The 14,183-nt window shown below is 40.1% G+C and overlaps 1 protein-coding gene across 1 annotated transcript in view; it reads left to right on the top strand.

Moving 5' to 3' along the window:
* The window catches only part of LEKR1 (leucine, glutamate and lysine rich 1), a 124,924-nt gene extending 111,058 nt beyond the window's left edge, over window positions 1-13,866 (top strand). Inside the window, exons 11-13 of the mRNA XM_007067081.4 lie at window positions 7,619-7,771; window positions 8,903-9,202; window positions 12,304-13,866. Coding sequence (XP_007067143.3) covers window positions 7,619-7,771; window positions 8,903-9,202; window positions 12,304-12,717 — 867 coding nt within the window. The 3' untranslated portion in view covers window positions 12,718-13,866. The remainder of the gene's footprint in view (window positions 1-7,618; window positions 7,772-8,902; window positions 9,203-12,303) is intronic.
* The last annotated feature ends 317 nt before the right edge of the window (window positions 13,867-14,183 follow it).

Genomic DNA, 14,183 nt, shown 5'->3' with positions numbered 1-14,183 from the left:
GTGCTCTGAAAATGCTCTCATCAGACAAAAGAATAACTAATGTGACATTGTCACCTTTTTTTAGGGTCATTGTGCCATTGCATAGGCACAAAGTGTTCTTTTAAAAAAAATCCTATAAATCCGAGTTTGAACAAACTTCAGAAACTTAAATGAAAAAAACTTTCAAAAATTTGTTGTTTAAATTGTTGTTTGGTTTTTTATTGCTTTTGGGTACACAAATAATTAGAGACTCAATAATTGTTATGTTTCAGAGTAGCAGCCGTGTTAGTCTGTATTCGCAAAAAGAAAAGGAGGACTTGTGGCACCTTAGAGACTAACCAATTTATTTGAGCATAAGCTTTCATGAGCTACAGCTCACTTCATCAGTCTCTAAGGTGCCACAAGTACTCCTTTTCTTTTTGTGAATAATTGTTATGCAACTAGAACAAGAACTTTGAAAAACAATTGGCAGTTTACTCATTATTATGGATATTAGTTAATTTCAACTGTTCCTTAGATGTGAAAATGCAAATTAAGGTGCATTTTTAATCATCAAAAATATTTCTAAGAGTATAATATTGTCTATTGTCATTTCAATATCTAATCAAGTAAACTCCTACAGCAGGCTTTATTCTAGCAAAACCTGCTGTAATTAATAGTTGTGGTATGATTTTCTATAAATTGAATCCTAAAACTCTTATTTCTAAGATCTGATAAACTAGAAGATAGGTTTTTGATACTTCTGTGATGCCACATTTAAAGCTGTCTCATGATTTTATAATAATAATATAAAATTCTATTTTCAGGGTCCTGTAGTGCTTCAGTATACCCTGACTCCAGGCTAGCACTGGATATGAGTTTCATGGCCAATTACAGAATTTTTAACAATTTGGTTAAAAAAAATTGAAACATTGATTGAGTTTTTTTGTTAGAAAGGAGGACCATATACACCATCTTCCCCCCAAAAGCCCACGAAAGCTTATGCTCAAATAAATTTGTTAGTCTCTAAGGTGCCACAAGTACTCCTGTTCTTTTTCCCCAAAAAAGTGTTTAGTGGTTTTTGATAGATATTTAGCACCTGAAATTAGATAATTATAGCAAAGTGCAGTCTGTAAAGCTGATAGGTTATGCAATTTTTTTAAGATTAAGAAGTTAGCGTACTACTGTGTATTTTAATATAATATTTATAATCATTTAACAAATTGCAAGAAGGTCCATTCGAACTATACTGTGCATAAAGACATGTTAGTGCACGGCTTTAGGGTATTTGTCACAGATTTGGGTATATCCAGATCTTCCTTCAGAATCAAACTTACATTTAAAGAAATTATGAACAAATTTTCAAACTTAAGCTGCTAAATAGGTGGCCTGATTCTAAGAAGTTCTGCCACAGCTGGGCCTCCTGTGGAATAACTGAGAGCTGTGGCTGCTCAGCACCTCTGTAAATCAGGCCACTTGTTTAGGTGCCTAATTTTAGATTTAGGTGCTTTGGCTCTGAAGTTATTCTGAATGCAGACCACCAGTGCAAAGGTCTCATCTTAAATCTGCAGACAGAATGAATCAACAGCTCTGAGAGAGATGTGAGCTGCCTCCTTCATCTCAATGGGGTGTTGTATCTATGATTATTTATGATTACAATTTAAAGGTGATCTGAAGAGTGGGGAAAACGAGACTGACTGATGACTCCATACCATAGTAACTGCGGTTCTTTGATGATTACTTGCATAGGTTCGCATTCTTAATCCATCCTCATTCCCAATATTTCAGAGACGTGCAACAGATTTTTGATTTAGTGAAAGTGGAGACACGCAGGGACATACATAGGGGTGCTCATGCAGCCCCAATGGACACTACTGTCCAGAAAGTTCTGAGCTTGCACACACAAGACATACATATATCATCTCAGTGAGGGCCATGTGAGTTATTATCTCAAATACCCAATTACTGTGAAAAAAGAAAAGGAGTACTTGTGGCACCTTAGAGACTAACAAATTTATTTGAGCATAAGCTTTCGCTTATCCGATGAAGTGAGCTGTAGCTCACGAAAGCTTATGCTGAAATAAATTTGTTAGTCTCTAAGGTGCCACAAGTACTCCTTTTCTGTTAGTGATAGTTATTAAAGCTGCCTAATTTACGTAGGTGAGGGATATATGTCCTACTTCTACCTTCTTCCCAAGAAGGATGAAGAAGTGGAGGGATCTTCACCTTAAGATGCAACTCCTGGAAAAGACTGTGTGTTGCTCTTCAGAACTTGACCACAAGAGGACAGACAACAGAGTTCAAGCCTCAGACTCAATATAGATTGTTCTATGAGCTGAGACCTCTAGGAGATCTAAGCTTCCCAGACATCGCCAATCAGCATAATTTATAGTAGGCTCTTTTCACCAGATCTTGTCGGCTTTGAAGCAGTCATTTTGACATTTAGTTCAGGACTACACGCTAACCGTATCTCACCTTCCACTATGTGGAGAGCACCTCCCTCTCTTTTTATGGTACATGGATAGAGATTACTTTGGACAAGTCAGTGCTCAAACCGTAAAGGAGGGATATGTCATCCAGTTCACCTCCCTCCCTTTCCGTAGTCCACCTTTCCCATCTCTTTTGAGGGACCCATCTCACAAGACTGTTTTAGTTCAGGAAGAACAGTCTCTTTTGGAATTGGGGCCAATACAAACACAGAGGGTAAGGCACCTATTTCCAGTACTTCCTGATTACCAAAAAGAGAGGTGGTCTTTGACCCATTGTGGACCTAAATCAGTTCAGTTTTCTTATCAAAAAATTAGTTTCAGAATGGCAACCCTTGTATCTATTATCCCTTCCTTAGACATTGGAGTGCTCCCTTTGTTTGGCAGGATGCTTACTTTCATGTGGCAATACACCCTGACCTCAGAAAGTATCTTTGATTGATGTCGGGCAACAAACACTACCAGTACATGGTACTACCCTTCGACCTATCTTCAGCTCTAAGGCTGTTCACCAAGAGTATGACAGTGGTATTGGCACATCTGCACCATGTAGGTGTTCAAATATTTCCCCACCTGGATGATTGGCTAGTTTGGGGAATGTGAAGCACTCATATCCAACACAGCATCCTCCTCATCAGATATCTATTCTCTCATCTAGGCCTAAAACTGAATATAGAGAAATCAGCATTACAACTGATACATTGAACATGTTACATAGGAACAGATGTAGACACCACAACTGCCATGGTTTATCTTTTGATGGGCAGGTTTCAGTCCACAGTCTCTCTATCCAAAAGCCTCAAGTCCAACCTAGGGACAACACAGTGCGCTGTATCTACAACTATTGGCCTCATGCACATACGTGACTCAGCATGCCAGACTTCACCTCAGATGGCTACAGGCCTGCCTTCACTCGGTATATCATCCAAGCAGACATTCGCAGATTTGCATACTTGCATGAGGGCTTCAGTCTTTGGATTGGTGGTTGGACCCTTAGAACATATGCAAAGGGTTCCTTTTCTACCAGCAGAACCAACTTGTAACAGAAACGTTCACGGATCTGCTGGCAGCCAGGAGCTGAGCCGCAGGACCAGGAACAGAGCCCCAGGCATGGGTCCAGCGGCAGCCAGGGCCCCATGTGTGGGGCCAGAAATAGAGCCCCAGGCATCGGTCCAGCGGCAGCCAGGGCCCTGTGTGTGGGGCTGGGAAAAGAGCCCGGGCCCAGATCCAGCAGTGGTTGGGGCCCCACATGCGGGGTTGGGGAAAGAGCCCCGGGCGCGGGTCCAGCAGCAGCCAGGGCCCTGCATGTGGGACTGGGAGCAGAGCCCTGGGCAGGGGTCCAGCGGCAGCTGGGACCCTGCGTGCAGGGCTGGAAACAGAGCCCCAGGTGCGAGTCCTGCAGCTGGGAGTTGGGACCCCACGTGCGGGGCCAGGAGCAGAGCCCCAGGCACTGGGACAGCAGGGCCGGGACCCCACACAAAAATTGGGGGTGCTGCAGCACCCCCCGCACCCTTAGTTCCTTTGCCTATGAGAATACAGAGGATGGCAGGCAAACTCTAATCTCTAGACACTTTTGATATGTCTTGTACTGTCTTAGTGGACTCAACATCTGATTCCATATGGAAGCAGAGATTCGTAATGGAAGGACGAAAGAATCTTAAGTCTAACATGCTAGTGAAAATGGATGGTATCTCTTTAAGACAGAGTCCAGCCTTGGAATTGGTAATGATTAAGTATCTGAAAACTGGTAAACAGGCTAGTGTCTGTGTTGATGCAAATTACCTGACTGACTGCCGTGAGAAAGACTTGCCCATAGCCCTGAGCAAAGAGGACACACCTGGCCAGTAATGGATTCTGTTACACCAAAGAGCTCAGATTTTGACCCTCCAGAATGGGGAGGAAGGGAAAAACTAAACCTTACAAATAAAAGCCACAGTTTAACCCTAAATTGCCAAAGCTCCAAATGTATTGAGCAGAAGGCGTGGCATGACAAAAATGATTGTAAATGTACACTTGTAATGAATTTGATGTTAATATTAATGCTAATTAATTCTTATGACTAATGTGTTGCTAATACCAAGAACTGTAAAAATGTACAATGTGCCTAATCTTTTGGAAAAACCCTTGAACATGTTAACAGTGATACATAAGAACACACTTTATGTTAAAAGGCCTTGTGATATTGATATTTCACAGTTATTGCCTGTAACTAGTCTTGAAACTGTATACAGGAGAAAAGACATTGCAGACCTAATGTGCTGTATAAGAAGGGAAACTGAGGCACACTACCATATTGCTTTCCTGGCTAAATGCCAAGATTCTACACTATGAAAAACATTAGTATTTACATTAACTTGATGTTAATTGGGTTTCCTGTGTTTACCCTGTTTCTTAGCAGTTTGTCCTGAATTTGGCATTCTCAGTTGTGACCCAAGAAGGCACGGTTACACAAGGCAAGTCAGTGCACCCCAAACTACAATCTCTGCACCTCACAGCATTGATGATCTCTGGTTGAACAATGAGGAGAGAGTTTGTTCCTGAGATGTCTAGGCCATTTTGGTGAGCAGCAGAAAGGATTCCACCACAGCCACACATGCATTGAAATGGAAAAGGTTTTCAATCTGGGTGGAATCTCACCAATTATCACCAAACAGCACAGAGACTAGATATATACTATACTGTCTGTTACAGCTGAAATCCTCTGGCGTCTCTGTCAGTTCGCTGAGAGTCCATCTAGCATCCATCTCTGCAGTACACCCACCAGTGGATGGGTATTCTATCTTTTCACTTCCTTGGTATCCAGATTTTCAAAGGGGTGAATTCCCTTGTACTTTCCTGTATCTGATCCAGTATTTTTATGGGACCTGAATGTAGTATTGTCTTGCTTGATGGGCTCCCCTTTGAACCTTTGGCAACAACATTTCTTCCACTGTTATCGATGAAATAGTATTTCTGGTAGCAGTTACCTCTGCACAGAAGGTGTCAGAGCTACAGGCACTTTTAGCTGATTCTCCTTTCACATATTCCACAAAGCCAAGGTCCCTCTTCGTCTGCATGCTAAGTTTGTGCCTAAGGTGGTTTCATCATTGCACCTCAACCAGACTATTCATCTTCCAGTTTCCAAAGCCTCATTCTTCCAAGGATGAAGAAAAGCTTCATAAATTGGCTGTCCAAAGGGCTCTGGCACTTTACTTGTACTGCACAGTCTTTCAGATCCTCTCCCAAACTCTTTGTATCCTGTGCTGAGAGGATTAAAGGGCAATCTGTTACAGCCCAGTGTATTTCATGTTGGATTTCTGACTATCGAGCTTTGCTATGTTTAAGTTGGCAAAGGTATGTCCTCCACCAAGGATAACAGCCCAATCTATTAGGGCTCATTCTACTTCATCAGCCTTTTTGAGCAACGCCCCTGTAGTGGACATTTGCAAAGCAGCAACATGGTTGTGTGTACGAGCCTTCTCCAGACACTACTCTATTACTCAAACTTCCTGAAATGAGACTTCGGCAAGTCAGTGTTAGTCGCTCTTCAAATAAAGTGAAGTCCCACCCCCTGTCCGGAAATTTCTGGTGAGTCACCTCACAGTAGAATGTGTATGTGCACAGTCACCTGAAGGAGAAAAAACGGTTACTTGTTGGTACAGTAACTGCTGTTCTTGAGGTATATTGTGCACATAGACCTTCCGTCACTCTCCCACCTTCCCTGCTACTTCAGGTACGATATCCTGGCCACGTGAAGAAACAGAGAGAGAGACCGTGGCCAGGCCCTTTTATATCTTTGGCTCAGTGCACAAGGACAGTTGAGGGTACATGCACTGCTTGCTGGCACTGCTAGCAAAAGTTGTTGTTTGAGAGTTCATTGGGCACAGAGAAATGCATATGTGCACAGTACATTTTGAAGAACAACAGTTACTGCACAGGTAAGTAACTGGGTTTTTGTGAAGTGTATTGGTTTTCAACCTCAAAAAATAATAATATAATGAGCAGAGGTTTACTTGCAGGTGTAAGCCTTGCTGGCAAAATAGTCCTCCTTGTTAACCCAGCTAATGGTTATATAATCTAGCATTACCACAATGAGTTATTCTTTTTTTTTTCCCCAGAGAGGAAAAGTAATAGTTTGGTCCAACCACCTCTGTGTCCTTCCTCCACACTTCATTTCATCTCATTACATTTAGAAGGATTATTCAACAAATCCCCAACCCACTAGGGAATATCAGATAGTGCAGAATATGGCAGCCATTTGTTCAGCGGTGCGTTTTTCAGGGAGCAAATTAGGCCTGTGCTGCAACATCATCACTCACTTATGATTCACTTTCATATGTAATTCAAGAAGTTGTTTTTAACCTCTTAAGCCAGGGTTATGACTGTCCGAAAGAGTGCTTCTCTCCCCATGTGATACCATGGCAGGTGAGGTCAGGTGAGGTTCTCAAGCTAATGGCTTCTTGGTTTTTAATACAAAGAGGCTGGTGGCAAAATGGCTTCAGCTGAGAAATTTTCTTTCCCCCTGGTCTGCTGATCTTAAGAGCAAAATGCAAGGCCTATCTGTTTTCCCAGGCTTTTGAGAAGGGGGTGATTTAGGATGATGTGTGTGAAATTAGGTATTGGGTTATTGGTAGTCTTGATGAGTTATTTAGATAAGGAAGAATTTGTAGTTTCTGATTTACTTTGTAAAAATGTGTAGTTGTTGTTATAGTACATGAGCCCCAAGAGTGTATAGATATGCATATTTCCAAAAATCCAAATGTATACTTAATGCAAAGTAAATGATACTCTGTCCACTGGGGATGGACATGTTGATATCATTCTGATTTCTGTCTAGGGCCAGAAAAAGTAGCGTCAACATTTTGTGGTAATTTCTCATTAGTTTGCCAATCTGGAGGCCTGATCTGCAAAATGCTGTCTGTCCCTATGGGGAGTTGAATGCCCTCAGATTGCTGTGAAGTCAGTGGAAGTTAAGAGCTGGTAACACTGCCAGTTTTGCATACTCTACCGTTTCCAATAATTCAGATATATATTGGATAAGCATCCAAACTTTGGAAATGTATCTGAATTGAATTTGAACTTCAAACCATTTGAGTCTGCTAAACCTTATATTAACTAAGAATATTCTCAGTGTGAAAATGCTATAAGATAACTTGGTATATTTTATTTAAAAAACAGTGCGTTTTCTTATCTAGATGGAAATTGGTCTAGCTAAAGACCAAACACGACACACAGAAGAGATTTTCAGGCTCAAAGAAGACGCTAGAATGGAACTAGACATTGAAAGACAAAAGCACCAAGAATTAATAGCAAAATATCAGAAAGATCAAGAGGAACTACAGATGAAGGTTTGGAGCAATTGAAAGGAAGTTGGTGTTGCAACAGTAGATAATATACCTTGGAGACAAAAAGGAGTGGGGTGGGGGAACCTAATCCCCTTAGATTGTGTTTCTTCATCTAGATAGGTTACTAGCATGTCATTACACTTTCTCCCTGTTCTATTATATAGAGTACGTTTTGTATTATTTGAAATGGAACAGAGCAAACACATTTTGCATATAGCTATTTCACTTAAAGGTATTATAGGGTAGATATTTTTGCATTTACTCAGACCCAGATTTCTCCTAGCTATAGTTTTTTGACATGTTGATTTTTCTTGCAATGTCATACAATGGGCTAACTGAATTTAAAAAAAAATCAAACTATATTTCTTACACAATTTATTTAATTAAAAGTAAAATCAAAGCCCTGGGACCACTCTGAACTATACTGGGCTGGCATAGAGGTATCCCCAGTGGTTTCTCCCTCCTTACCTGAGTTTAGTGTTTATTGGACAAAGCCAAGTATTGAGTCCATTAGTTCTCCCTTTATCTATGTTAATTTCTTTCATTAATACAATTTTCTATTCCTTTCTCTTTTCAGATGTTTTTCTAGCCAGGTAAACCACCACTTATCTGAATCCTATTTATCCAAATCTGAGTTTTCCAAAATTCATATAAAAACTGAAAATAGTTTTCCAAAAGTTTTAGATGTCCTTTGAGACATTTGGAGAATCAAGAAAGGGATTTTTATTATGTTTATTTCAAATGCATTATGTTAAGCCAATGTTTTAAACAGTTGAAAATAAAACATTTTATTTTCATAGTATCTATATATTATTTTTTAAAAAAGACTATCTACTTGCTCTAGAGGTTGAAATTGAGATTAGAAATCAAAAGACTTTTTCCCATTTCTAGCACAGTTTCACTATTTGACCTTAGGCAAATCACTTAAATCTCTCTGTGCCTGAGTTTTCTTACATTTTAAAAGCAATTTGACATCCTTGAAGGGTATTCTATAAGTCCAAAGTAGTGGTATTGTTCATTTATACCTGTTAGGAGCTATACATCTTCACTTTCAGAGCTCCTTTTGTCTGGTATCAAATTCTACGTAACCAAATAAATAATTGCACGTGAACTAATGTACGATTTATCATACAGATACCTGAATTAATATCCAGTGCCATCAACAGCCTAAGGATGGAAGTGGGAATTCTTAAAAACCAGCTTCAGGAAGCCCAGGTCAAACTTACAGAGAAAGATGGAGATAAGGAAGAAGAAATGCGAAGCCTTAAAAGGCTGGTTACTAAGCTTGAATTTCAGCTGAAGAAGGAACAGAACAACAGTGATTCATTATCAGAGGGCATGAGGAAAGAAATTAAAGAGAAGTCAGATGAACTGGAAAAATTAACCCAGGAGCAAGCAGAGCTGATTCAGAATTTGAGTCAGGCTCAAGAGGAGGTAGGAACTTGACCAAAGACATGCCCTGCTACATTTAGTATTAACTATGTGTGTACTATTCTATTATCATGTTACAAACGTGCAATTTAGATCAATGTAAAAAAAGTGCAGACTTTTAGAATAAAATAAAATCTTCAACTCTAGTGTGTTAATTTTAAAAGTCTTTAAAATGAATAATCTGTAAATCAAATGAAAAGCAAATTTTGTGAACAAATTTTGAAATAATTAGTGTGAAAACCCCTGTTAGTGCATTATTACAAGAATACTCATCCCTTTCAGGTCCTTGAAGGCACCTCTCCTTCCCCCTCATGTTTAACAACACTCTAGAGGTATAATTTAAAGGAACCCTGGATTTTTTCAAAATAGAAAACATGGACTATTACAAACACTTTAAACATGATAGTAATATTCCATCTAGCAATCTTATTCATATTTGAGATAATTAATTAGAAAAAACTTGTACTTGTACACCATGGATATGGGAGTGCATAAAATGTTTCACAGAAATCAGTTTACAACTATTTTGCATATAAGAAAAAAAGCTAGCTTTTTGGATAATTTTTTCACAATGAATAATGCAACCAGTGTGAATAATGCAAATACGCACAGACAGCCATTGTCTCTGTTGCATCAAACAATTCCAAACATTTCTTCTTTTTCTGTCCAATATTTCTTGTCTTATGAAATCCTAGACACAATAGGGATGCATTCCCTGCAAGCAGTCTCTTTTGGGTACATCTACGCTGCAATAAAAGACCCGCGGCACGGCTAGGGCTAGCTTGGGTCAGCTGACTCTGGTTCGCAGGGCTCGAGCTGTGGGGCTAAAAATTGGGGTTGGGCTGGAGCCTCGGCTGAGAAAACCTTCCCTCCTCACAGGGATTCAGAGCCCAGGCTCCAACCCAATCCCAAATGTCTGCACTTTGCAGCCCTACAGCCTGAGCCCCAAGAGCCCAAATCAATTGACCGATTGACTCACAGCCCATAGGTTTTTTACTGCAGTGTAGGCGTACCCCTTTTTGCTTTTCTTTTGTGAGTGATACTCAGATGAGGCCAGGCATGTTGATGTGGTAAACTTGGCTTACTGTGCCTGCTTTGCAGGCATTTTTCACTGTCTAGACCTATCTTTATAAAATTCTACTACTAAAGTGGTCATTTTGCTTCTGAGAAAATGGGACCTGAAGGAGTAGAGCTGGAACATTGCAACATCTTGTATTTATAGCTTGGTGGTCTGTTTTCTGCCAAGTTTGAAACTGTCTTGATTATTTCCCATTTTATGCCATTTCAGGGTAGCCAACTTTTCATCCTTGATATATGTTTGCTATCTCAGCCTTTAAATCTTCTATTACCTCCTTTATTCTTTAACAAATTGGTTATATTGCTGTGATTTTGTTTTAGCTAATGAAGGTCCCTTCAGTCCTCAGAATGACTGAGCCCAACACTGACCACATCTTTAGCTCTGTTTCTGCCATTTTTTCCCTCCTCATAATGTCAAAGTCATCTCATATTTCTCCAGGCCTTTTTGCCTAAAGTCAGTTGCTCCATTCAGCTGCACTCACTTAAATCTGATTGTTTACAGCATAGGATTCTTCTCCCTCTCTTCCCTTTATACTGCTGCACTATGTACAGATCTTTAGGTGGTGGCATACTGACCTCTCTTTTTGTCCCATATCTAGTCATAGAATCATAGAATATCAGGGTTGGAAGGGACCTCAGGAGTGGTCTAGTCCAACCCCCTGCTCAAAGCAGGACCAATCCCCAATTTTTGCCCCAGATCCCTAAATGGCCCCCTCAAAGATTGAACTCACAACCCTGGGTTTAGCAGGCCAATGCTCAAACCACTGAGCTATCTCTTCCCCCACTCTATTCTTGTCCCCTCCCCTTTTTTCCTTTCTCCCCTCCCTTTACTTCTCTCTTCACCTCTCTTTCCCTTCCCTCTGCTGAAATTCTGTGAACACCCCATTTTTGGGTGATTGGATGGTGACACGAGAAGTACTTTAATCATTCTTCATCTCCTTATTTCTTTCTCCTTCCTTCTCTTTCTCCTTGTCTTTTCCTTCTGTCCCAAGAACAAGCATCCCCTTCTTCTCTCCGTGGGTGGAGATGGGGAGAGGTGTGATTGTAACTCAGGGATACTTCCTCTTGTTCCCGTTTCCTCCCGGTGAGAATGAAAGCAAATTGCCATAGTGATGGTGTTTTGAGGCGAGTAGATTGTCGTTTCACTCAATGCAAATCTAAGACTTTGTGCATCCATAGGTCACTGGCTTTGGAATGACACAGTGAATATCAGAACTGAAGGGGCAAATTGCTGAGCCTCATATAAAAATTCATTAATTCAGTCGTGCCTGAAAATAATATAAATGTGACAGGAAAGGTGAAAAAATGTAGTTCTCTGGTTTTAAAGAAAGGTCAAATATGAAAAAAAGCATTTTCTAACCACTCACTGTACAAAATAAACTTCCTTGAAGTGTTTTACTGCTTCAGCAGATTAAATGTTCCACAGTATTATTCCTCAATAACTTTCATAAATTGTTACTTGACAATTTCACCTTTTAGAATAGATCTTATGCAAAGACTGCAAATAAAACAGAAATGTCCCAATAGTATGACTAAGTGTAGCTATAGAAAACATTTAGCATGATTTTAACAGTGGGAGCAGCTTGAGATATGGCATATGAAAGTCATATTTTAGCCACCGAATGCCTATGTAGTAGCATTCTACTGGCAAGAAAACACAATCTCTCTCCTGCTATCCATCTGAGCTATTCAGACCAACTCATCCACAAGTCTTTGAGCCAAGTACTGATTTGATTTATGTAGTCATTTTAAAGCAAATCCTCACTTGTCAGCAGGTCAGGTTATGCCTCATTGTGTTCCAAGTACAGTGGAATGGTTTTGACCCCAGACAATTGAAAAATTAGAAAATTGGGTATCTGATTTTTTTTTTTTGTAGTGTAGTCATAATTTTACCAACTCACCCTGTATGTGAACATATACCCTCTGATCACCGGTACACTATGTTTGAAGAGTTCAATAAGCACCCAGCATCTATCCCTTTTAGAGTGATGGTGTTTCATAAAGAATGTGTTTCTTTCTATTTGCAGAACTCTCTTCTCCAGGAAACGGTGCGTAGAGAGTGTGAGGAACGCTATGAGCTAACTGAAGCTTTGACTCAAGCTAGAGAACAAGTATTTGAACTGAAGAGGCTCAGTGGAAACTTCCCACTGTCACAATGTTCACTCAGTCAGGGCAGCCTAATCTCCTGTGCTGCACTGGTCAGTAATCATGGACAGAAGAGCCTTACGAGCCCAAACTCTGGGAAAGGAATCACACGCTCAGGCCTGTGTAGTATTTCAAGAGCAGCTAATGCACCAGCCTTCAATAAACACAAAAGCAGTGGTAAAGTGGGTTTGCCAGCTTTAGCTCCACCACACCCTCCCAGGGAAAGAGCGTCTTCTGTGAATGAATCCAAGAACAGAATAACTGCAGTTATAAGAAGACAACTGAGTCAGCTCTGATGCATAAAAATGTTCAAGGACAGTACACTGATAAACCATGAAAACCATTTCAGTGCATTATGTGGTCACTTAATTGTGGACCATAGGGGCAAAATGGTACCAGAAAGTTAACCTTTCCTGGCAATTAGCATATTTCTATTTTTTTTTTTTTTACAATTTAAAATTAAGCTAATATCTGTTATGTAGTTATATTTTACAAGGCAATCATGGTTGCTTATTTTTTGTTCAACAATATAATGGAGTTAAAATGCTACATGTATTTCAAGGTGAGAAATATAAAAAGAAAAACACAGTACCCCTCCAAGAGGTGTTTTCAGCAAATCTGGCACAACTGTAATTAAGATATTTGAAAAGCTCCAGAATTATTTCACCAAACCATCACCATGTCCTGGTCTTCATATTTCAAATTGTATCCAGTTTAACTCCAGTGCCAGTTAGTGCTGTACAAATGTAGCTCAAGCATTAAGGGACAGATTTTGTCCTCCTTTCATTGAATAGTAACATACTTGCAAGTAGTTCCATTTCAGCCAATGGGATTGACTGTTTTTGCAATAATTTACTACTCACCATGAGAGAAGATGGCAGAATCAAACCCTAAATAATAGACAAAATATTGCAGGGAAGCAACGTCCCACCCATTGCTGTCCCACTCCAGTAAAGGAACCAGAACCCTTAGGTAAATTGACATAGCTCCACTGAGGTCATTGAAACTATGCCAATTTAGGCTAAAAGTCTTATGGGGATCTTTTAAAATTCTTCCTTTAAGAGAAATGACTTACTGTGTATCAAAATTAAAACCCAGTGTCCCTAGGGTATACACTGTTCCAGTTACTTTTTCCATAATTCAGGACCCCAAGTGATGTGACAGCTTCAGTAATGCATTGTACCCAAAAGCCAGCAGGTTCGGTACTGCCTCAGTCTGAAAGATGTGGCCTTTTGATTTTCGTCAAACCAACATCATCATATTGAGCTACCTCTTTTCAGTTTGAGGTGATCCTTCTGCTTGTACATAGGGGCATACGCTCAGTTGTTACACAACAGAATTAACATTTTCATTTTACTACCGTGAACTTGGGGCTGTGCTTTTTTCTGGAACATGCCACAGGGATACTCATTTAAAATAAATAAATAAACCTAGCAGTCTGTGTTAGTTTGATGTGATTGGGTTAGTGCTCTATGGTTGCCTCAGATTTCACTCCCTGGACCACCAAATCCTTGGAGTGTTCTGGGACAGTCACTCACACTTACCTTTGTGTTTTCCCAGGAGAGTTCTGTTCAGGCTCAGATTCAGGTTGGTGGCTGTGACATGAACTAAAACCTCATGGGAAGGAGATTAAACTTGGAAACTTTGGAGATTCTCAGAACGGTAATCAGCAACTAGAGGACTGAGAGGTTGCACGATCCTTTTGAAAGCTTCGGAACTGGACACACTGTTCTCCTCTAGTCATATTGTTGTTCTTCACAGG

The sequence above is a fragment of the Chelonia mydas genome, chromosome 9 (genome assembly GCF_015237465.2).
Source record: "Chelonia mydas isolate rCheMyd1 chromosome 9, rCheMyd1.pri.v2, whole genome shotgun sequence".
NCBI lineage: Eukaryota > Metazoa > Chordata > Testudines > Cheloniidae > Chelonia > Chelonia mydas.
Note: the sequence above shows the minus strand (reverse complement) of the source record. Positions and strands in the feature narration are given on the sequence as shown.